At 39.3% G+C, this 24,106-nt stretch overlaps 1 protein-coding gene across 4 annotated transcripts in view; it reads left to right on the top strand.

Annotated features, from left to right (window-relative positions):
• The first annotated feature begins 6,849 nt into the window (after nucleotides 1–6,849).
• Nucleotides 6,850–24,106, top strand: part of RSPO2 (R-spondin 2) — a 148,431-nt gene continuing 131,174 nt past the window's right edge. For 2 of the 4 annotated variants that reach the window (XM_072949609.1, XM_072949610.1), the window contains exons 1-2: nucleotides 6,928–7,337; nucleotides 7,723–7,987. In XM_072949609.1, coding sequence (XP_072805710.1) covers nucleotides 7,894–7,987 — 94 coding nt within the window. In that variant the 5' untranslated portion in view covers nucleotides 6,928–7,337; nucleotides 7,723–7,893. Of the gene's footprint in view, nucleotides 7,351–7,722; nucleotides 7,988–24,106 lie in introns of all 4 variants that reach the window. The other 2 variants (XM_006211567.4, XM_072949608.1) reach the window with 2 other exon arrangements.

Here is a 24,106-nt window from a genome sequence, read left to right as displayed (position 1 = left end):
TTCCAAATTCACACCATGGTTATTTCCTCCATTCTGGAATAAGTAGTTAGAGCAGACACACTCAGTAACTAAAAGAACCCCTATGTTGATTCTTTCACCTGTGTGTATATTTTTATATCATCATGTGTATAATGTGTGTATTATTATTCTTAAATTGTCTATATTGTTCCAAAGTTAAAGTGGCTTATAAAAATGCATATAATACTGCAAAGTATAACATTGGAAATAAGCGAGGAAAACACAGCAAAGGGAAAATAAGAGTAGAAGCATAAAATGGAGCAAGAATCTCCATTTGTATCTGACTGTCTTGTACATTTGCTGATGGTAAACCACAACTTTGCCCTGAACAGTAACAGAATTCGTTTCAACCATGAGTTAAAGACAAACAAACTGCTTCTGAGAGGGGTATGTATCTATTTTGGATACTAGTACTGAAAAAAATTTCTGGGAAGGGTATTTCCTGCTCTGAGGAATTACTTGTTTTATTGTCCATCTCAATTAGCATAACAAATTGTGTGTCCACAAACAATGAAAAGAGACATTGTCTTCATATTAATGAAAACTGTCTCATTCTTAAAATAGCTGGGAATCTTCATTTATCTCTAGTTATTAACTGGGTGTAGTTTAACACTTCCTTCCAGGAACCACATTCACAAAAAAAAGAATGGAAATGACACACATTACTTTAGTTCAAAAGAGTTCAGAGTGCAGAAGATTAAATAAAGGGAATAATTTTGAAACTTCAGGTCAAACTTGAGTTTTTTCTTTAGAGCTGGTCTGAGTTGGACTTCCTTTGAAGAGAGCCTCCTGGATCTCTTCCATCCAGATGGAGGACAAAACGAGAAATAGGGCTTATCACATCAGTCTACAGTAGAGTTCCCAAGTGGCAGAACACAGCAATAACATTTGGAGGAGTCAAATATTTACACATTTTTCAAATGTTAAATAAGTGATTATGGTGTGGCTTTTAAAAACAACAAATTAGCCTGGGTGAGTACTGGTCATTGACCTGGCTGAAGATTTTTTTATATTAATTAATTTAATTATTTCCTGCAAAATACAACAGATGAACGTGGACTATCACATGCAACTAGCAAAATGGACGTTCAGCTTATGTTCAACAGAAAAGAATATACTGTCAATATTGACACAATGGCAAAAACGTCATAATTTGTTCCAAAGCAATTGACAGATAATTTCTAGACTAGAAGAGTAAATACAACATCGACAAATATCAAACATGAATAAGAAGATTGTGGGAAACTTTAAATCCGAGAATATGAATATCTGATAACATAAGAGATAAGAGAATGCTAAATCAATTAGCTAATGAAAATGAGAGTCAGAGCCAAAGTCAACCAAATCTTTGAACATGCTTAGGAAAGATTTAGAAAATTTAAAGTCTATTGTCATGCAGCTACATCATACAGTTATAAAACCACTAACATCGTATGGATTTTAACATTGAAAAAAGTGTCTTAGAAATCTCCCCCCAAAACTTAAAAAGAATGGCATGGGGAAGAGCTTTAACAAGTGAAACACGAACATAGAAGCTATAAAGATAAGACTGACAAATTTAACTGCATAAAATCACGTTTTAAATTTTAGCATAGTAAAATACATCAAAAGCAAAGTTAAATTTTAATGATAAACAATGATAAATGACAAATGATAAACTTGGAAAAAATTGCAACTCAAATAACAAAAGATAATATGTACATCTATATACCATGTATCTTTAAAATTTTTTTAATTGAAGTATAGTTGATTTACAGTGTTGTGTTAGTTTCAGGTGCACAGCAAAGTGATTCAGTTATTCTATCTATCTATCTACACTTACATATATATGTATATATATTCTTTTCTAGATTCTTTTCCATTATAGGTTTTTACAAGATACTGAATATAGTTCCCTGTGCTATACAGTGGTCCTTGTTATCTATTTTACATAGAGTAGTGTGTTCTATTTCATATAGTCTACAAAGCAACATTACATGAGTGACAGCAGAAACAAAGGTAAATGATATCTTTGGAGAATTCATGGAAAATGAAATATAAATTGCTTGAATATATCAAAGATCAAAACATGTTGGCCAGTATATAGTGAGATGGGCACTTCATACATTGTAATTGGATAGAACCTCTGTGGAAGGCAATTTTAAGACTACACACAAACACACACACACACACACACACACACACACACATGCACAAAGGTATAACGAAATGTTTTATCCAATGTTTTATTTCTTTAAGGAATTTATAATACAAAGGTAAAAAGACCCATGAAAAGGTTAATTGAAGCATTGCTTATAACAGAAAAAAAGAACAAAGACAACCCAAATGGCTAAATACAACCACACAATGAAATAATACATGATTGTATAAAAAGAATAGGAAAGTTCTCTAGGGATTGATACGAGATGAGCTCTAAGATGTATGAAAAAAATCGAGGTGCAGATCAGTGAATATGGTATTGTACTAGTTGTATAAAAGACAGCAGTAAGAATATATGTGTATATACCCACATTTTCTTGATAAGAACAACACATCTCTGGACGTATACTCAAAACCTAGAAGGCTGTATAGGAATAACTGGTTGTTTCTGAGAAGGACAACTGGTTGGCTGGCAGAGAGACTTTTCCCAGTATGCCTCCTTATTAATGATTGAATTTTAGCTGTATGAATGAATTATAAGTCAAAAAAGTAAAGTACCCAAGTTGCTTCTCATCTATACCATCATCCCCCACCCATTCACTCACCAATAAGTGGCATGATGTCAACCACATCAGGATGTTTCTCTATAAACAGACACCAGGCACATGTCTATTTATAAAGTGAATTTAATGCAACCACCATCTAAACTCAGTTTGAAGAAAAAGTCCATTGAGTCTCCAAGATGGAAAAACCATGAGCGCTGAGCCTCAACAACACTTTCACAGTTTAGAAATGAAAGGATGCAGAAATATGGGATTAAAGTTAATGATAGTTTAGGATCTGCTAGGGTTGTATTTTTTAGTAGCAAGAACATTCCTGGGTTCTTGAAATCAGGAAAAATATTCAGTGAATGGCAAAAAAGGAGAAAAGAATCCTCTGCTTTATCGAGAAACTAGCCCAAAGAGATTAAGTGTGACATTCTAAGTACCCCCAGGAACTAAGTGTGATAGGTTTTTGAAGTTCCCTGGTGTCCTTTAAAAAGCAGAGACAGACCAAGAGAGAGCATGTAGAGAAAGAAATTAGGAATCTTCTTTACTCCCACAGCTCATTCGTGAGTTAAGATCATTAACCAACCTTCAGCAGAAGAGGTGCTGTTAAAATTGTTTTTTGTGAAATGGATCTAGGAAATTACTAAACTGAAAAGTATCTCTGGTTAAAAAAATGCCAACCGTGCAACCCAAATGATTAAAACTTTGAAAAGTATCCTTTGAGGACAGAAGGTTGAAAGTAGTCTCTAAATTTAAGGATGACAATGGGTAACCCTCATCTTTTTACATTGAAAACTTATCAATGATGAGTTTGTCCTCACATGCTGGTTAGAGTCCATACCTAACTTAAAAAAAATTCTTTTGAGGGGGAAGATAATTATGTATGTATGTATGTACGTATTGATAGAGGTACTGGGGATTAAATCCAGGACCTTGTGCATGTTAGGCATCTGCTCTACCACTAAGCTATACCCTCCCCTACTAAGCTCTACTATCCTCCCCCTCTCTAACTTCTTGACAGAAATAGAAAATTGATAACAAAACCAGAACATGGTAGGGTGAAAGAGATCTTGTTCTAATTTCCTAAAAATACTGACAAGGAAACAGATCCAGAGAATTGTCTAAAGTGACCCAGGTGGCTAATGGTAGAGCTAGATCTACTTGGTCTTGTGCTTAATTTTGTCTTTAAATATTGTAAAAGACACTGATGACCACTAATCTTGAATGGGTCTCAAGACTGTACAGAAAGGCAGAGGGCTTATTTAGAGAAGACTCTTGTTCTCTCATGGATTTAACTCCTTCAGAAGTGCAGTAACTTTGGTGTATGCATATGTGAGTATATGGGTGAAATGGTACGTTTTTGTCTTTTTTATTGAAGTATAGTTAGTTACAATGTGTCAGTTTCTGGTGTACAGCATAATGTCCCAGGTCATATATCTATATACATATATTTGTTTTCATAAAAGGTTATTACAAGATATTGAACATAGGTCTCTATGCTATAAAGAAGAAATTCATTTTTTATCTATTTTTATATATAGTGGTTAACATTTGCGAATCTCAAACTCCCAAATTTATACCTTCCCACCCCCTTTCCCCAGGTAACCATAAGATTGTTTACTATGTCTGAGAGTCTGTTTCTGTTTTGGAGATGAGTTCATTCGTGTCCTCTTTTTTTCTTTTTTTTTTCCTTTTTAGATTCCACATATGAGTGATATCATATGGCATTTTTCTTTCTCTTTCTGGCTTACTTCACTTAGAATGATGATCTCCAGGTCCATCCATGTTGCTGCAAATGGCATTATTTTATTTTTTATCACTGAGAAGTATTCCATTGTATAAATATACCACAACTTCTTTGTTAAGTCATCTGTTGATGGACATTTAGGTTGTTTCCATGTCTTGGCTATTGTATACAGTGCTGCTATGAACACTGGGGTGCTCATATCTTTTCAAATTATAGTTCCCTCTGGATATATGCCCAGGAGTGGGATTGCTGGGTCATATGGTAAGTTTAGTTTTAGTTTTTCGAAGAATTTCCAAACTGTTTTCCATAATGGCTGTGCCAACTACATTCCTACCAGCAGAGTAGGAGGGTTCCCTTTTCTCCACAGCCTTGCCAGCATTGATCATTCATGGACTTTTGAGTGATGGTCATTCTGAGTTGTGTGAGGCAGTACCTCATTGTAGTTTTGATTTGCATTTCTGTGATAATTAGCAATACTGAGCATTTTTTCATGTGCCTATTGGCCATTCGTAGGTCTTCATTGGAGAATCGCTTGTTTAGGTCTTCTCTCCATTTTTGGATTGGGTTCTTTGGTTTTTTTTGTTGTTGTTACTAAGTTGTATGAGCTGTTTATATACTCTGGAAATTAAACCCTTGTCAGTTGCATTCCTAGCAATTATTTTCTCTATTCGGTAGGTTGTCCTTTTGTTTTACTTATGATTTCCTTTGCTGTGCAAAAGCTTGTAAGTTTAATTAGGTCCCATTTGTTTACTTTTGCTTTTATTTCTATTGCCTGGGTAGACTGCCCTAGGAGAACATTGCTAAGATTTATTCAGAGAATGTTTTGCCTATGTTTTCTACTAGGAGGTTTATAGTGTCTTGTCTTATGTTTAAGTCTTTAAGCCATTTTGAGTTTATTTTTGTGTATGGTGTGAGGGAGTGTTCTAACTTCATTGATTTACATGCAGCTGTCGAGTTTTCTCTTGCTAAAGAGAAATGGTATTTATGATGATTGAGGGATATTTCACTGAAATAGCAAGTCATCATGTCAAATACTGGGCCACTCTCTAAACTGAAATATTTCCAATCGCTTTCAAATTCTGTGACAAAAATCAAGGACTCCAAAAGCTGAGAACCTGATCCACTATCTGTTATGGGCTTTGTCAATTTTATTTGTACCATTTGGGCCAATCTCAGCGACTGAATTTTTTTTATCTGGGAAATGGGACCAGAGACTTCAACTCAGATTTATTTGGGTGTTCTCACAAACACATAAAGTGAGTAACACTGAAATACTTAGCACATAAATATTGCTATATAATAGTGATATCCATAAAATAGTTGTGGAAAGGCATCAATGGAACAGTTAATCAACATGAGTATCCTAATATTCTTACTGTTTCTATATGATTATCTTAAATCTCCCAACTTCTGAACATCTTCTGAAACTGAAGGCATAGAAAAGAAAATTTAAATGGTACAAAAATGCTAGCATATTAATAAGGTAACTGGTCATATTTCCAAACATTCATACTGCCATGGTTAGCAGTATAAAGTCTTCTCTTTTGCCTAGGGAGTAAGTACATTTATTCCTACAGTATTGAATTCAGAACAGAATGAAAATTCTGGACAGATTTCACCAGAACGAAATCAGATAGCATCAAGTGTATTTAATGTAACACTGTTAAATAAGATTATTCCCCAAACTCAAGGCACCTAAAAGTTCAATTCAGGAGACTTTGAGGGTGGGGGAGGGAGGAGGATTATGAATGAGAAATACTTCAGAAGAAACTGAAGTTTTCTTGGAATAAGCAAGGTCCCAGTTTCTAGAGTACCGGAAGCAAGGGATCAGAGGTTTTTGTAAGTTTTTCTGGAGGAGAGACAAAGTCAAGATATACTACTTCTGAGGATAAGCAAATGAGTGGAAATACGCTTTTCACTCCCTAAACTGAGGACGCGTTTTAATTTCAGCCGCGCTAACAGATCTTCGTATCAAACAAAGCCAAGACGTAAATCTAAAAGTGGCAGAGGTGTGATATCTTTAGGGATGCGGCTCAAGTTTAAATTCCGCTTCAGAAGCAGTAGTACAGGCAGGAGCTCTTGAAGGAAGGTGTAGGAGAAGCCATCAGCCAGTCAGATATTCCTGCAGGAAGGTTGGCGCTGAGGTGGCAACCGACCCCGGAGCGCTAGAGAGGACGCCTTGAGCACTAGAGAAGACAGCTGGACTGTCGGGCCCAGCACAGTCAGGGGGCGTCTCCTCTTCATCTGCTCTTCAGTTTAGCCATCCACTCCAGGAAAGCCCGGAGGGGATTCGCCTGGGGTTAGGCTCGCTGGAGGCTGTCAGCGCTCTTTAGGACCTCAGGGAAACCCGAGAGTTTCTGGCTTTAGGACCCAGGAACTCCGAGGCAGCCCTGACTTAGTTGCCTTGGACCACAGCACCACCTACTTATAGAAGCATCCCGAGCCTCAGCCCGGCTGCATCTCCAACGGAAAGTGCGCTCTCCATCCCTTCGGCCTCCCGGGAGCGTTCTGTCTCCCACGGCTTGGAAACGGAGAAACCTTAGCTGTGAAGTGGCTGTGGAGAGAGCTCGGGAAACCGCACAGTTGGATAGGGACCCAGAGAGTGAGAGCCGGCGTGCCCCTCGCCGGAGGATCACACTCACCGGCGGGGACGCAGCATCCCAGAGGCTGCGGACCCGCCCGCCCAGCCGCGCTCCTGCTAGGCGCGGTCAGTCCAGAGGACTCTCCGCGCACTTTCAACCCACAGCAGCCGCCCGAATCCCGGAGGTGCCACGCGCTCCCGGCCGGTCTCGGCAAACTTTTCCCCAGCCCACGTGCTAGCGGGGCGGCTCGCTTCCGAGCACGAGATGGAGCGCCGCGCCTAGGCACGCCGCACCGCCTGAGACGTAAGTGCTCACGGTAGGCGATCCGCGCCCCGCTACCGCGGCCACGGCGCTTGGGTACCCCACTGTGGGGCCAAAGGGCAGAAGAGCGCGCCTTTCCCCCTGCACCCTTGGGGGCTGTGGAGCTCTTCTTTTCCTGGAGCGCCCGCGCAGCGTCCTTTCCCCCGGGTCGGAGCCTAAACGTCCACAGAGGTTGCTAATTCACTGATTGTAATCACCTTTCTCTTCAAGTTGCCGGCAGCTGTGCGCTCGGGGTTAAGCTGTTCCGCGGCTCGTGCCAGGCAGTGGGTTCGCTTCCCCCCTCCCTCCCCTTCTTAAATTGGGACGCGTGAAGAGGCAGCTGCCTCCCGTGCCTCTCCCCACCCCGCTTCTCCTCTTGGTCTCTCAGGTTCAAGGCGGGGAGATGCTGACTGCTCCGAACTGACGAGTGTGGGCCCCCCGGGTTAGTGGTGACTCTCCGTTGGCGTCTTCCCTAGCGGCGCGGTAGGCGCCGGCTCCTCGGATGAGCCCTTCAGTTCCCGGACTTTGAGAGGCGTCTGTCCCCCGCCCGACCGCCCAGATGCAGTTTCGTCTCTTCTCCTTTGCCCTCATCATCCTGAACTGTATGGATTACAGCCACTGCCAAGGCTATCGATGGAGACGCAGTAAGCGAGGTGGGTTCTGCTCTGCCGGAGGCGTGTGGGGTCGGCGGAGGGGGCGCGGGTGGCGGCACTGGAGCCGGGGCTCAGGTGGGCAGGACCGTGCCCTCCACCCAACCCTTGTGCACCACCGCTCCCCGCTTTCCGCCCGGGAGCTCTGCCGAACGCTCTGTCTTTTCAGTCCTCAGAAGGCGCCGCGAGCCGGAACAAGACGCGCGGCGAGCCGGGTGAGCCGAGCGTCCTGCGGGCGCTCAGGGCTTAATGGTGCGGTCCTTACCTACGTTAACTGCTGAGCTTCTACTTCTGAACTCCTCTCTTTCGGTCTCATTTTTCATCTGGCATCCATTTTTCTTGTTCTTTTTGTCTTTCTCTTTTTAGTCCTTTCAGTCATCTCCCCTGCAGCTAATGTCTTTACCTTTTCCTCCCACGTGCGCCCCCAATCCTGACCCCAGGTCGCTTTGGACACAGTCTAGTACTGTGGGTATTGAGGGGGAGGGGGCGGCGGGGAGAGAGCGGGAGCGAGAGAGCTAGGGAGGAGTACCAAGTTGAGGTGGAGGACCTACATTTCCAGGAAAAGAGTAACAATGATTTGTTCTTCTGGACCCTAAGACTAAATGAGATGATGTACCGAACTTTCTGCACTGAGCAGCAACTCTGAGGGTACGCTAGGCTTGCTGAGTGTTGTTTTAGGGACAGGCCCGACTTTGCCCTCTCTGTTTACTTCCCTCAAAAGTAGCTATTTCTGAGAGGTTTCTGTTCTCAGTGAAACTCACTTGCGGCTTTTTACCCGCCCCCGCCTCCATCACCTGTGTGCGCTTTGGGGAGGCGAGTGGAAGCCTCCAGAACGGTTTCAGAGAGCTAGCTTTCCTGAAAATTCAGTGCGCCCGTATTTGTCTCTGAGTCCTGCCGCGGCTGCAGCTAATCCAATGGCATTTTAGGGGAAGGGCTGCTAAACACAATTAAGTCTTCTGAAGGATTTAAATGCAAACCATAATACACACCGCCCCCACCCCGCGCCCAGTATACACACTCACCTTGCATTGCCCGCTCATGGAAGGTTCACGGCAGCCCCTTAGAGTTCTTCTGTCTTGGTCTCGTAATTTGGACTCTTGCGCAGTTAGAATTTGTCTTGAGGCTAACAGATTTTGATTTTTCTGTGATACAAACGTCTCACTCGACCTGTGGTATGGTTTGCTCGTTTTATGGAATCTCCGGTCCTGCATCCTGATTTTGGAGAGTTTTTCTTTTTGCTCCCTAATTTTTTATAGATTTTTAGGACGTCGTTAAGCTGTTCTCACCTACCCGCGCGGCTCAAGGTTGGCTGGCCTGAGGGCAAGATAAGGTGACTAGTGTGTGTGATTTCCACAACCTCTGCTGTCCAACTGACGATATGGATCTGTGGTTTATAAGAAGAATAGCTCTTTCTCTCGCCCTCATTTCTCTCACTGTTTCATCTCGGACATTTGGAAAATTCTTATTTTCAGAAGTTTTTCTGAATAAACATACTAGGGGGAAATTTCTTCGCAAAGGCCATGAAAGTTTGATATTGATAATAGTCTTGCAAAAGTCGCTTTCTGTCTCCTTCACATCTTCTCTGCCTCCTTTCTCCACCCCAGTATTTTTTTTTCAAGGTATCACTTAGTAGAGCTGGCAATGTTTGATTACTCTGTGGTCAAAGTGTGTTGGGAAAGGCTTTTCGCCCTCTTATAAGTAGAAGTTCCTGTCTATTTGAAGAGACTGAAGTGCTTAAAGTTTTCAAAATACAGAAATATTTAAAATTGTTTGTCAAGTTCTTGTTTATTACATGACCTACTAATTCAGTGATGTCTTTCTGATCCACACTGCTTGTCCCATTGTGGTTGGCCAGGGAAGAAGCAGGCACTGTTTTGGTGGAACTTAATGCAGACATGCTATGTGGTGGAGAATGATATTACAGCACTCCTGCGGCCAGAAGTGATACTGCATGCTTTTCTTCCCAGTGCCATCTCCAAAGTACTGCCTATGCCTGCTTAGGTATCTGACGCAAAACCTATTTGTTTCAAAGCTGCTTTAGCAAAATCTCACAGCAGTTACTGGCGACATCCCCAAGTTGCTGACATTTAGAAGCCCAGTTCTTAAGAGTGCAACAGTAGCTTTTCCCAGATAAATGTTTCAATTTAATAAAATTCAAATGCTTTCAAGTACATGTAAATTGGTAAAGTCGTAAAGAAAAAAGAAGTATCAAAATGTGTGTGTGTGTGTGTGTGTGTGTGTGTGTGTGTGTGTGTGCTTTGCTTAACAGATGTCCCTTCCCAAATCCCAAGTTTCTGGCTAAAATAACTGCGGTCCTTAAAAGTGACCACACTATCTGTGCCAACAAAGAGTGTACTGTGTTTTTAATTAAAAGTGGAACTACTTAAAGGGCTGGCTAGACAGTGTAGGGTGATAGTAGCTTTTCTGCTTTGCAAGGAAGCTTAAGGCTTGCATTGTGAGAGTATTGAAATGAATAGAGATCTAACTCAGGTTGTGTGAATTGTCCCTCTTCACAGGCTTAAGCTGGTTTTAATTGATCTCATGTCTACTGATTGATCCTACACCAATTGTTGCGCATACCAAACAATTGGCATTCTCAAAGGAGATTGATTTAAATTAGTTCCTTGGTGAGTGCTTGACTACTAGCCAAATCGTGTCAGCAGTGATAGTTGACATGCTAGAGCTTATTGTGGTACCAACATTTCCCTTTCCCTTTGTTCTGGATAGTGGCAGTTAAATATTACTTTCTAGGAAGAAGAGTAATTAGTACCTTGAAAAAAAAAGTATTTCGGCTTAGAAAATCAGTTATTTTCTTGACTTTGTGCTGTGATGTCGGCAGCGGTGATACCAAGATTGGTTAGGCTAATGCCTGGGATCTGATTTTTTTCTCTTTTTTTTTTCATATTCCATCTGCAAATAATCAAACCTTCACTGTGGAGCATTCTCAGAACTCCTTTGGCATTATGTTTAGTCTGCTCTATGATCTCAGATGCTCTATAATATCATTTTCTTAATGAAATAAAATTCTTGGCAGAGATCAGATAATTTAGTCAGTTAAAATCAATTGCATCCAGTCTGGAATAGAGAGTGAATATATCATTTAACTCTTTGTTTTATTTCAAAATACAGCCAAAGGATTGAGAGATTAGAATGTCAGAGGAAACTTAGTATGGGGGAGACCATCATAGACAACACTGGCTACCTACAGGTCTTTCATCTGTTTATTTAGAAAACCAAATCATGCAATAAAAATGCATCTGATAATCGCTAATGGGGCCTGGCAGCAATACATTTTGAAGTGAGTTAGGCACAAACACAATACTGAGAATGAGTATCTCGTAGCAGGGAGACACATGCCAACATTTTAAAAAGCTGATTGACAACTCATGTTTTGTCTGCGTGGTAGCAGTCATAACTCATTGGCCCCTTCACCCACCAGTCCTCTTCAAAAACAGTCATTATTAGCTACCGTTAACCCCTACTGACTGTGTCTGTCTTGGGACCTCTTATGATTTATTTATATGGTAAACTGGGTTATTTGATTTGTTTCATTTTGAGGAATGATTGTAAGCCACACTTCAGGCTGAATTACTGAAAGGTGGATAGACAAGTCTTAACTTTATCATGGTCTTCAGGGATTTCTTGAGTTTGGTACATAGTGATTTAATTTTATATCGTCTTCCTTTTGTTTATGTGCCCAGGCACAAATTTACCAGGAAATTAGGAAAACTTCTTGATGAAACTCCTTTAAAAGCAGCAAGGCTCCCAGACCTGTAATTGTGTTTCTGGTGGTCTGATGGTAGGGGGCGTGGTATGACAAGTGTTTCCTGCTGTAGCCTAGTCCCTCCTGAAGCCTCAGCTGCTCCCTCCATAATGTCTCATGTTCCTAAGATTAGATTTGGCTTCTTTTATGAAACTGAAGAGTTTAGCACAAATAGTGTGGTATGTTTCTGGTGACTAAAGTTAGTTTAAATTTTTTTTCTCTTAAACCTTATAGGGCTAAATTAATTTGGATTTTTAAAAATTGAATAAAGAACTGTAGAGATATCTGCAAGTTTACAAGTCCTTTTAACGACAGCTCATTTCTTGCAGTATTCTTTCAAAATACAAAATGGCACATGGAACATATTAACTTACACTTAAAAGCTTTGAAATACATTTTGTATGCTTGCTTTTTTAAGTTCGAGTGTTTCAGAAAAGCTCACGTGATATTTAACTTTGCAGCATAAATATGTCCTTTCTTCTCTTTTGTTCTTTTTTGTTAATGGGCTTTTTCTTCCTGGATAATTCTGAGTTTTTATGGCCAGTATCTTACCAGTGCACAGAAGTTAGAAAGTTGCTGTGCCCAAACCAACATCTTATTATACTCCTGAAGCTTGGAAGTGATTCAGAGTAGGTGACATTTCCTCAGATTTCCACTTAATTCTGGCCTTCTTTTTAATCTGTTTATAAATCCAGCTTGAGTAGAAGCCAATATTTGTAAAAATCACAAGTTGGAAACGATACTTCTAACTCCTTAATGAAAAAACACTTCTTGATTTTTTTCAGAGACTAATTGGCCAGTTTATAGATTATCCAGGCTACTTTTTTCTTCTCTTCCAACTGACTGTCTTTTAAAACATTTTTTTTTTTCTGGAAATAAGTACTCTTACCCCTCCCAAGTACAGGAAATAGATGGCAGACAGATCATTCGACATAATCCTTGGTAACCACTCTGCTGAAAGGAGGTGATGAGCTGTGGGACAAAAATAAAGTTTTAAATGTTCTGTCTTTTTTTCAAAATGTCATCATTATTTTTTTTCATTATCTGCAGCAATTGAGGATTGGCCATTAGATAAATATAGTGTCGAATGTCCTATTGATAAATTTCTACAACTTTAGCTGAAATAAATGTGGAAGGTGCTAATAAAATAAGGTATAATCGTATATGATAGGGAGGGTGAATCTGTATATGTGTATAGGTGTGTGGGAGGACGGTAGGACTATGGAGGATTGGGTTTTCATAACTAGAAAGGATTATGACTCACCTTCCTCACGTTTCATCTTTGTCTCAGGACAACAGAACAGGATGGGGGACAGAGGAGAGGGGGAGGAGAAGGGACTGGGGACTAAGAGAGGCAGTAAGGACAGAGTGTCCCTCTTTCCAAGGCCCGCCCTCCACCTATTCTCTCCTCTAGGGCCTTTCTGCATCGTCACCCTCTTCTCAAGCATGGCGCTCTGCCCCTCATCCTCAGATTCTTAATTTCCTTCTCCCTAATGTTGCTTTCCAACCTTTTCCTTCACCTCTACTCTTCTCTTGTCTGCCTGATAATCCTGTTTCATTCATTCACTCTTCAACCTGGCACAATCTGGCTTCTCTACCGCCCCACTTTTATCCAAAGAGTTTTCTTAACAGTCCTCCATACTCAATACTCACCTCTTGCCAACTCCACCAATGTTGTTACATCCTCTTGTTACATCCACTGATATGATCGATCCTTCCCAAAGAAAGTCTCTTCCTTTGGCTAGTGATACTGTACATTTAAAGTCCTTCAACTGTGGCCCTTGGTTGTTGTTGGTGGTGGTGTTGTCTTTAAGCTGCAGGTTATGTTACTGTCTGATTTCCCAAACATTGCCATATTGATAGTTATTTCATGCACTCTCATATATGGATAGGTACTCCATTCCATGGACACTCAAACATGACAACTCATTTCCTCGTCTGTCATCTCCCAAATGTGTTCCTCCACCTGTGCTGCTTACATCTGTTCATGGGGTTTGTGTGTGTCATGGCCAGAAGCCTCACTTGAGTCTTTGACTTTCCTATTACCTCTTTTTTTGATTCATCTAATCTTAGTAGTTATCAGAAATGTTGTTTATATCCACCCTGTACTTTCCACTCCCAAAGGTATTTCCTAGCTCAGATCCTCAGTGGCTCATCTCCCATCATCCACTTCTTCCTCACTCCATCCTTTACAGTGCTGCCGCATTGAATTTTTCTGTGTGATCCACAAATCTGATCGTGTTACTTCTTTGTTAACAAATCCCACACCTCCCAGGTCTCCATATTGGTTGCAGAATAAATCCTAGCTTCTTTTACCCTCCATTGAAGGGTACTCTACCATCAGCACACAGCCAGTTTCCAACCTTCCACCACTGTGAAAGCACCATATGCTTAAGCTATCCCAGATTATTTCATTTCCAAGCACACTATGTGTCTTCATGTTTTTGTGTTGTTGAGCATGTGTTGATGCCCAGCTAGAATGTCACTGCCTCTACGAAGCCTTCCTGGAATTTTCCCTGATAGTTTTCTTAGGTTTTCATGCTACTCCTAAAGCACTCTCATTTCCTCCTTTATTCTGGTTATTTTTACCACATGTGTCATCTTTATTTTAAGCCCCTCTAGGTCAGAACTTTGGGATATTGATCTTAATACACCCCAAACCAAACTGAATAGAGTGCTTCCTCCACAAGTTGTGGCTGAACTAAAAATCAATGACAATGAAATTTTGTTGTTTGCCCTTAAAAATACTGTTGATGACATAATGAGAAATGTTTTTCTTTTGAATGCAAAGTTCCTTGCACATAGCTGAAGTTTGAATGAATGATTAGATAATGGGTTTAATTTCATGATTTCCTAATTGTCTTTAGTGCTTAAGGACAAATAACACTGATGTTGAAAGGCATCCCCAGCCCAGTCCTCATTCTGAAGTCTCTTCTAGTAATCTGCAGACTTTTACAGAGTATACCAGTGCCTGTGTATATATTCATGTACCTATTTATTAGCTGAATGGTAAAGTATCCCAAGTGGCAGATGAGTTTGGGGCAGGTGAGGGGAAACTGTGGGAGTCACTTATAATTTAAAAGCACTTCTTCTCTAGAAAGGGTCAATAAGGGATTTTCATCCCCAAATACTGTCTATATGAATGATTATTTAGAGAAAAATAAAGTAGTATTTATCCTCTTAAAAGGCAATCATATTAATACCAGATTAATTAGTACAGGTGAACATTTAATCTTTGTTCTTATATTCATGACTAGAAAAATAAATGTAGCTATGTAGACAGATCTATGAGAGACACAGATGTGCTTGTGTGTATTTTAGAGTAACTTTTTCTGTAGATGTGAATAGACTACATAGTTCTTTGTATAGTGTCTTCCAGGGGGGCACTGACATTTCACTACCCTTTGAAGGAGGTGAGACTGGTTTGCTAATACGAAGGTGAGTTGCTTACTGAAATGTGTAACTTTAAAAACTAAATTAAAACCTAAGTTAAGTGGAAGAAAGCCAGAACTAGAATCCAGCCTTCCCGAATTCACCAGCTTTTCCTGTACATAGTACATTTTCAACATAAACATTTGTTTAAAAAAAAATTAACCACCTTTCAATCCATTCACAAGTCCTTGGGACCCAGAGTTTTACTGAGTCTCAGAACCTCCTAAAACTCATAATTATGCTCATAATAAAGTAACTGGTATTAAGTAACTGAAGACTGAGGAGGAGGAGTAACTGAGGTATAGGACCGTAAGTGTGGGAGTTTAGGACCGCAAGTGTAGGATATACTTGTGTCACTAATTTTTTAATCATTATTTTCATAATGAATTACAGGAACTTCTTTTATTTATGGTACTCCAGTAGCCAAAACAAATATGTGTGTGTCTGTGGGTGTGTGTTTGTGCATGTGTGCATCAATATGTGTATTTGTAGGGGTGTGTGTATATAGATTTTATACATACACATATGCATCATAAAACCATCATACAATCAGAATAAACAGCAAAGGTTAGAGAAAAGCTAGTAAATATTACTATTTTTACTCTTAAAATGTAGAGAAACTAGTTATAGGTATTTCTCCCCCTTATCTAGTCATTTGGGGAAAACCTTTACAATTTACTTAAAACCATCCAATTTTGGTGACCTGCTGAAGGCTATTAAGAGCACTTATAAGCCAGTTTAGCTGCCTCAGCACATCTCTTTTGAGCAGGGTTTCTTAATTTGGGGTCCAGAGTTTTTGTGAGTCTCACAAAAGTAGAAGCAAAACGTTTTGTTTCTTTTTAGAGTGTAAAGAGAGGATCTAGACTTTTCACTGAGGTCTTAAAATGGCCACGATCCATTTATCTTTCAATAGGTTAAGAAGCATTGGTTAAAGAAATAGGAGGTAGACTTCTTAATTAGCATAAGGCCAAATGGCTGCTTTAAACAGACACAGAACTTTGTCATCTAAAAGTCTATTTTCCGTGTGTGTTTCCAGTCGTTTGTCCTGTGTATACGTCACTCTATGAGGACACATTGGAAGCACTGAGGACACGTTGTCTATCTCAAGACTTGTTATAGTAAATAATTACTTGGCTAATAATCTTCTAAAGACAATAGTTGTTAGATTTTCCTCTCGGTTTCCCTGAAAAGTTTATAAAAGTATAAGATAAACAGACAGAATGAGGAGTTCTGTTAAAATTTCTCATATGGTCCAAGTTTTATCTCATTAACAAAACAGTAATATAAAGTTTTAGAAAAAGTGTTGCAGTTTTCCAGGGGGTGACATGCAGGGCTGGCATTGATGTGATCTGCATATATCACACTGCTGGTGCCCAGACTGGTCGGAATCAGGCTGATCACTCTACAATTCTGGCCAAGTAGTGTTCTGCTAGGTCCTTGCTGCTGGGTCAGCACACACAGAATTTTTCTGCCCTGACGGCCTTAGTCTGTCACCTATGGCTGGGTTCAGCAATCCAACCAGCCACTCAGCAATTAAAACAGAGAGACCGATAGAGGGCGCACTTTGCATTCTTTTCTTCCTGCTTTGTTCTCCAAAGTTCTGTAGGTTTTGGCTTGCTTTGCTCTTCCCTGTAGGCAAACCTGTTCTGCTCTCTCCAGTGAGATTGATGCTGTGAACATCTTGACCTCCTCACAGAGAAGGAGGGAAAAGGAACCAGGAAAGAGTGCTTTCAGTCTCACTGAGCATTTCTGTTTTGGGTCTCTAATCTCCTATTAACAAGGAGAAAGTCAGACTTATCCAAGTCACAGTTTTAATTAATATGTGAGGCAGATGGTGGAGGTGGATTCCAGCTTCTCCAGCCACTTTGGAAAACATTAGTTTTTCTCTCTCTATCTCGCTTTTGTTTGTTTGTTAAAGAATGTTTTCTATAAAGTACATGCCTACAAATTTAAGCAACTGGTAAAATTTGGAGTTAACCAAATAACTCCAACTTAATACTTCACAATTTTTTGCCAAATTCTTTCATCTTTAGGTAGAGACTCATTTCTTTGAAAGAATCTCTCACACTGTAGCCCTTTGAGAATGGTAAAACTTGTCTGATCTTATCTTAAACCCAAAGTTTCTTTTTTTTAAGTTTCTCTTTTCTCTTCATGTAATAAAGTCTGATACAGGATTTAAAATTTTCTGGTCCCTCGCTGTTGATCAACTTACATGCTGTGTTCTAATGCCTCTTTCTTGTGGTCAAAAGCTGTCTTTTAATGTTGAGGGATTTGTGCTGTACCTTCATTAACCTGTGTATTGAGTTTGTCACACTGCTTTTTCTTACTTTTTTTTTTTTTCAAGACCAGGTTTCAGTTTGGTTGAATCATAGCAGGCTTTAAGTGTCCTATGACCAAGTGACATCCTGTGCCCATCTTCACCGCCCCCCCACCCCTCTGCCCCTCTGACATAGCCCTTTAGAGTAACTATGGTATTTGTTCTCAGGTCTTCCACTGCTATAACTGGTCTTTGAAGACTCCACACTGAATGATTCCAGTGGTTTGAGAAGAATTGTATCTGGGGCTCCCAGGTTACTTTCCTTAAATATAAATTAAGGCAGTCTTGGTCTTTGACTTGTCCTCTCGGTAGTTCTTGTAAGTGGAAGGATATTTTGTTAATGTTCTCATTTTTGACACTTGCTTTTGGTGATGTTTTAGATGTTCACTTCTTTGGAAGAGTGTGTATGTGTGTATAAGGGTCAGGTTTAAAGGGAATTTTGAGGGCCTCATGGGTATTAATTCTGGGCTCTAAGTTGATATGAAGACATGGTAGAGAACAGCAGTAGGCTGAGTGAATAGAAAGAGCAAACTAGCTTAAACTTTTCTATTTATCCAAAGATCGGGATGTCTGTCTAATGCCTCAAGAGAAATCAGGGCTGTCCTATCCATAGCATTCCTTCTATTGGTAAAATACACTTTGTGGTCACTGTCCTTCCATCAGCTTAGTACTGTAGAGAAATTTTGTTAGGGACAGGAGACTAATTTGAAAGACCAAAGTTTGTTTGATAGTGGACAGTAGTGGTTCCCAGAAGTGTGATTAGTGGGTTGAGGTTGATTTCGTTGTGGAGTGCGGGAAGCCATTCACACCACTCCTAGTGGTCAGTAAGTCTTGTAGTGGCTGATGTGATTCTTGACTGAATCTGTCAGTTATGAAAGGTTTCTTTGTCCCCTCCTTTAGAGACTACTATCCTGAAAACTGGTTTAGGATTTTTCAATTGTCCCTTGAAAATTGATTGTCTAAAGGTATGAATTATGTGCAATTTAATTTATTTAATTATTCCCTTATACAGAAGTAAAAATAATTAGTTCTTTGCAGCTGCCATGGGTGATCTCAATGTGGTTTTGACTTGAAAGTGACTCAAAGTGAATAATAACTGTTCTGAAGGCTTTGGCAAACTTTAAGTGGTCATCTTTTTTGTTGCATTCCGAGAGAGGTTTGAAGAAATAGGAGAGCCTAGACCTAGGAGAGAATGGAAGAGCAAGAACAGGGTCATTTCTTTCCAACACTTGAGGGCAACACTTGAGGCTTGTCATGTGGGAAAAGGGTGTGATTTATCCTCCCTTTTGGGATTAAGGCAAAATGAAAGAAGCTCATAGGGAGGAAGATTATGGTTTATATTTAGGAAACTGCCCACTAATATAAAAGGCTCATTCTTAATGCCCTGAATCATTGGAAACTGTCCTTTTCCAACAGCAGAGGGTGTCTATTCAGAGTGTTGTGAAGCCAGTGGCTATGTTGAGTGTAGAGAAACCTCTTAGGACCACTCACATGGTAAGAGCCACGATGAGCACATCTGTAATGCACCTGGCATCTAATAGGTATTTAAATAGAAATTCTTGTTGACAACTATTCAGACTCAAATTATAAGACCTAAATAGTGTCCTTCCTACATAGAGGACACTAAACAGAATTGCTTCTTTAGAGTTTGCATCCTGTAACTCTGCATCATCATTCTAAGCTTCAGTAATAAATAATGTACATATTGAAGTTTAATCTGAATTCCTAAAAAAAAAAGACCTATTTCTCAATTCTTAGATGACCGTGATATCAACATCGAGAATATTTTGTTATAAGAAAGTCAGGTTTCAATGCAACTAAAACTAACATGGGTTAGGCCCATGCAAATACTGTGCTTTCTTCAGTGGGGTTACTAGACTGGAAGATAAAGAAGCATTCGCCAAAAATTCATGAATAATGTCTTGCACTTCTGAAAGCATAATAAAAGTTAAAAATTCTTTTGGAACAGGTGGGGAAATTCAGGTATGTCATGTTAGATGACTTGAATTTTATTTGACAAAGTGATAAGTAATGGATTGATGTATGCTTTGCAGGAAGCCCCTGGTTAGTAAAAAGCCCTCTCTTCAGCCTTATTTGGAATAATATTTTCTTAATGATTTGGTTGAAAACATATGGCATCCAAACCACACTTTTGCATGATAAGAAGTTGAACGGGACATTTAACACATTGGTTGACTGATTACAAAAAGATCTCGATGGCTGGGAATGACAGGATGAATTTATGAATAAAATCTTACTAGGAAAAATGTAGATTTTAGATCTTAAGATCAAGGAATCAGCTATGGAAGAAGAGAATGTTGGAGACAAGGGGTTATTGATTTCGGACTCACCCTGAGGTTACAACATGATATGGTTGCAGAAAGAAATTGGCTTCATTAGGAGAAATATTTACCTAGATTCATATTTATATTCTTTTAACTTTTTATTGTTAGGTTATAAAGCAAATCTCAAATATTATGTCATTTTACCTTCTGTATTTCCGAATGCATTTCTTACAAGCACATTTTCTTACCAAACCACAGTGTCATTAACATACCTAACAAAATTGGTTATTCCTTGGTAGCACCTCATAGTCAGTGTGTCCTCAAATGTCATCAGTTGCCTCAACAGTCTTTATACAGCTGGCTCTGTATGAGTTGGCAATCACATTAACACCCACACGTTGTACTGGGTTGGTATGTCCCTCAAGTTCCTTTGAGTGTGGAACAGTATTTCCTTCCCACCGTTTTCCGTGCCATTGACTTATTGAAAAAATCAGTTTTCTGTCTGGACAGTCTGAAATTCTGGATTTTTCCATTTGCTCCCTTGTGGGGGTCATTTGACTTCCATTATCTGTATTTTTATAACCTAGAGGCTCTCCTTGAAGGTTTGGTTACATTCTGTTCAACTCTTTTGGCTAGAACGTCTCACAGGTGGTGCTGTGCACTTCACATTATAACACATCAGGAAGCATACATTTTTAGTGATGCCAAGATTCATCGGTGGGTTCTTGTGGTAACAGCCTGATTCCTCCATTTTGAGGTTCCTATTAACCTTTCATGTAACGGTTTCTTCCATTGATGATCTCCGTCCGAATCATCAGTTTCTTTAGGAGTTGTCAAGTAGAGAGATTTCCCCCTAATTTTATTCCTTCCACATTTATTAGCTGAAATTCTTCTATAAAAAAGAACTGCTCCTTTTCAACCATAAATATTTTGTTACTATGAAACAGTTCTTACTGGGAGAGCAGGCAATTCACTGAATTCTTCTTGTTTAATTGCAGAGTAATTTTCAGAGTAAGGAGTTGATGCATATTTGGCTGACTAGTGGGACAACTTCACTACAAGCCAATGAAATACATTGATTTGTGTCAAGTCAGATGGGGGAGGTGAAGTCTTCCAATAGTCTCTGCTTACTGAAACATTAGTGATAGAATGACATTAAAAAAACAAAAAACAAAACCCTTTTTTTTGGCTTCTGCTAACAGGAATGAAATGCAAACCTTCTGAAAACCTGAATTCTATTAGACATCTCCTGATAATGTTTTCTGTTAACAGCTTTCAGAGAAGCTACTGAGTGAACATAACAGTGGCTTCAGCCTAGTGTAATCTGAGGCTCATTGGGTAGAAAAACAGTACTTTGTGCTACTTAAACACTCTCTGGAAGGCTTAGGGAGGGGAGGAAGGAAAATATTTGAGGAGATCAAGTGGATGTTGTAGAATACAAGTAACGTCACCTGAGAAGGATTAAAGTTTCCCCAAAGCTTGACCTGAATGGCAGCTAGCCACCGAGAATGTGTTCCCCATGCCCATCATGGCTCGTTTTCAGCTGTGCAGTCTTTAACTTGCAGGCATATGAAGAGAGGGTCTAGAGATTATATGTCTTGAGTGGATAAGTGGCAGTAAAGTTGTGAAAAAAATTCCTTCTACTTATTAGCTGCAGCTGGCTCTTGCTAATTACAGAAATCTTTCCTTTATTCATCTAAAAACCTAGCTCATTGCTACTAATTAAGCTACCATTAATAGAGTTTTTGTATTACCTGTTGAAAGATCCCTCTAATGTCTACACTTACTAATTATTTAGTGGAATTGAAAATTTAATTCATACAAATGTCTATAAGGAGAAGTAGATAAGAGCATGCTAGAAATTTTGAATAAAAACACATTTAGTTCATGACTCATAAAAACCTGTTGCTGGAGAAGTGCAACCCTGGAAGTACTTTTCTTACAAGTAAAGTGCCTTCACAGTTTTTTTTTCTAAAATTTTTAATTTTTTATTGAATTATAGTTGATTTACAACATTTCAGGTGAACAGCAGAGTGATTCAGTTACACACATATATCCTTTTTAAGATTGTTTTCCATTAAAGGTTATTACAAGATATTGAATATTCCCTGTGCTATAAAGTATGTCCTTATTGTTTATTACATATATACATTAGTGTGAATCTGTTAATCCCAGTTCTCAATTTATCCCTCCCCCTTTCTGCTTTGGTAACCATATGTGGTACATACACACACACACTCCATAGTACTCAGCCATGAAAAATGAAATAATACCATTTGCTGCAACGTGGATGGACGTAGAGATTATCATACTAAGTGAAGTAAGTCAGAGGAAAACAAATACCATATTACTTATATGTGGAATATAAAAAAAGATACAAATCAACTTATTTGCAAAACAGAAATAGCCTTCGTAGTGTTTGTAAGAGAGCAAAAAGTATTGTGAGCTAAAGAAATCAGTTATATTGTAAGCCAGGGAAACAGAACTGGCAAGGCACCTAGCTGCTTCTACTAATGATTCTTGAAAATCATTTTTCTCCCCCTTCAATTTGTACTTTTTTAAATATTCTTTTTAAAATATATTTTTAAATTGTAGTTCAGAAAATGAATGAGCTGTGTCTCCTAAGGCTAGTAGTTCATGTCCCATTTTCTTAGTTTTGAAATTCATTTTGGTAATAAGCCCCCATCTTGTTGAGACATTTAAGTGTTTTGTCTTGAAAGCAAGTGGTAAAGACTTTACACTGTGATCATATAAATTGTTGGTTTAAAAACCACTAACTGCAGAGTTTTTCATGGATATAATTCCAACGTTTATTTATTGTTGGAAATTTTGAAAATAGAGAACAAAACAATGAAGAAAACAAAATTACCAGTCTTCCTACTGAGCAATAACCACTGTTAACATTTTGGTTTTCATCTTTCTAGATGTTTCTTCCCCTTGTACATAAATATAAGATTTCAAAACTCAATATTTATCACAAAGCACATATTCATAGCTATTTTAATGACATAATATCTGCTTCATAAGTCATTGTTCATCATGAAATTTTTAAATCTATTTCCTTATCATTGGGCAGTTAAACATCTCAATAGTAAGATTTCAGTATTATTAATAATGCTGCTATGACCATCCTTGTCCATCTTTTCTCACATCTCTTTTCTTTAGGAATCATTCACAAAACTAGATATAGAAATTAGTATACTTTAATCATTGCATTTATTGAGCACTTACTATGTGCCAAGCATAGTTCTTCATGCTACATATTATCTTATTTAATCCTCAGATGACCTTGTGAGGTGGGCTCTGTTTTTTCTCCTCACTTTGCAAAGGAAGAATCTGAGCACAGGAAGGTAAATCATTTGCCCAAGTTCTCAGAACCGGGGAGAGGCAGAGCTAGAATTTCCATCTAGGCATTTTGACTCAGCCATGCTCTTTACCACCAAGATGGAGAGGTGAGACATTTCGTCTTGTTGTCAGTTGTTCTCCAGAATATGTTACTGATTCTTACTCTGTATAGGGGAAACACTATGCATGTTTCTGGAGCCTTTGCTATTATGCTTAAAAAATCTTGTTGGATTACTTCTGTTGAGAAAATAAGTACCTCCCTTACCCTCAAGAAGCTCACTATTTAAATAGACAAAATACTCTTTTGTTTCCTCTGGCTCCATCTAACAGTGTCCACTTAGTTGTGTAAACCATTTTTTTTCCCTAAGCAGTACCTATGATTTCTGTCCCCCTCTCCAGTATATTTTGAATTCCTCTTCTAAGTCAATTGCCATTTTGTTGACCAGGTTATCACCATCTCCCTCCTGAACCACACTGGTAGCCTTCCAACTGATCTTCCTGTGATCCATTCTCCACAGGGCCATCGGAGCAAAATGCTTATAAAAACTAAAGTTGGAACATTTGATTCTGCCACATAAATGCTTCAGTATTTCCATTCTACCTGAAATAAGACCCAAACTCCTTGCTCAGCCTAGAAGACTATGTGGTCACTGTTTATTTCTCCAAGTCTCCTTTTGTTAATCTCAGTCCTGTTGGCTTCTTCCTGTTTCTCAAACACTCTAAACTTGTTCCTGTCTCAGGACCTTTGCAAGTGTTGCTTACTCTGTCTTTATTCTTTCCCCATCTTCTTCATGACAGGCTCCTTTCCTGTTAACTGTATCTAAAGCAGCACATTTCTCCTTTTCTCCATTTTCTGTGGTTATTAAACGATCAGAGCCAGGATAGGGTGAGGCAAGAGGGGGGCCTGTGGTGCACATCTAAGGAGTGTACTTTCCTAAGCCTGAGAGCGAGTGACTCCCTGCATTTTGCACTGTCAAGCC

The sequence above is a fragment of the Vicugna pacos genome, chromosome 25 (genome assembly GCF_048564905.1).
Source record: "Vicugna pacos chromosome 25, VicPac4, whole genome shotgun sequence".
Lineage (NCBI taxonomy): Eukaryota > Metazoa > Chordata > Mammalia > Artiodactyla > Camelidae > Vicugna > Vicugna pacos.
This window is presented reverse-complemented; position numbering and strand designations above follow the sequence as displayed.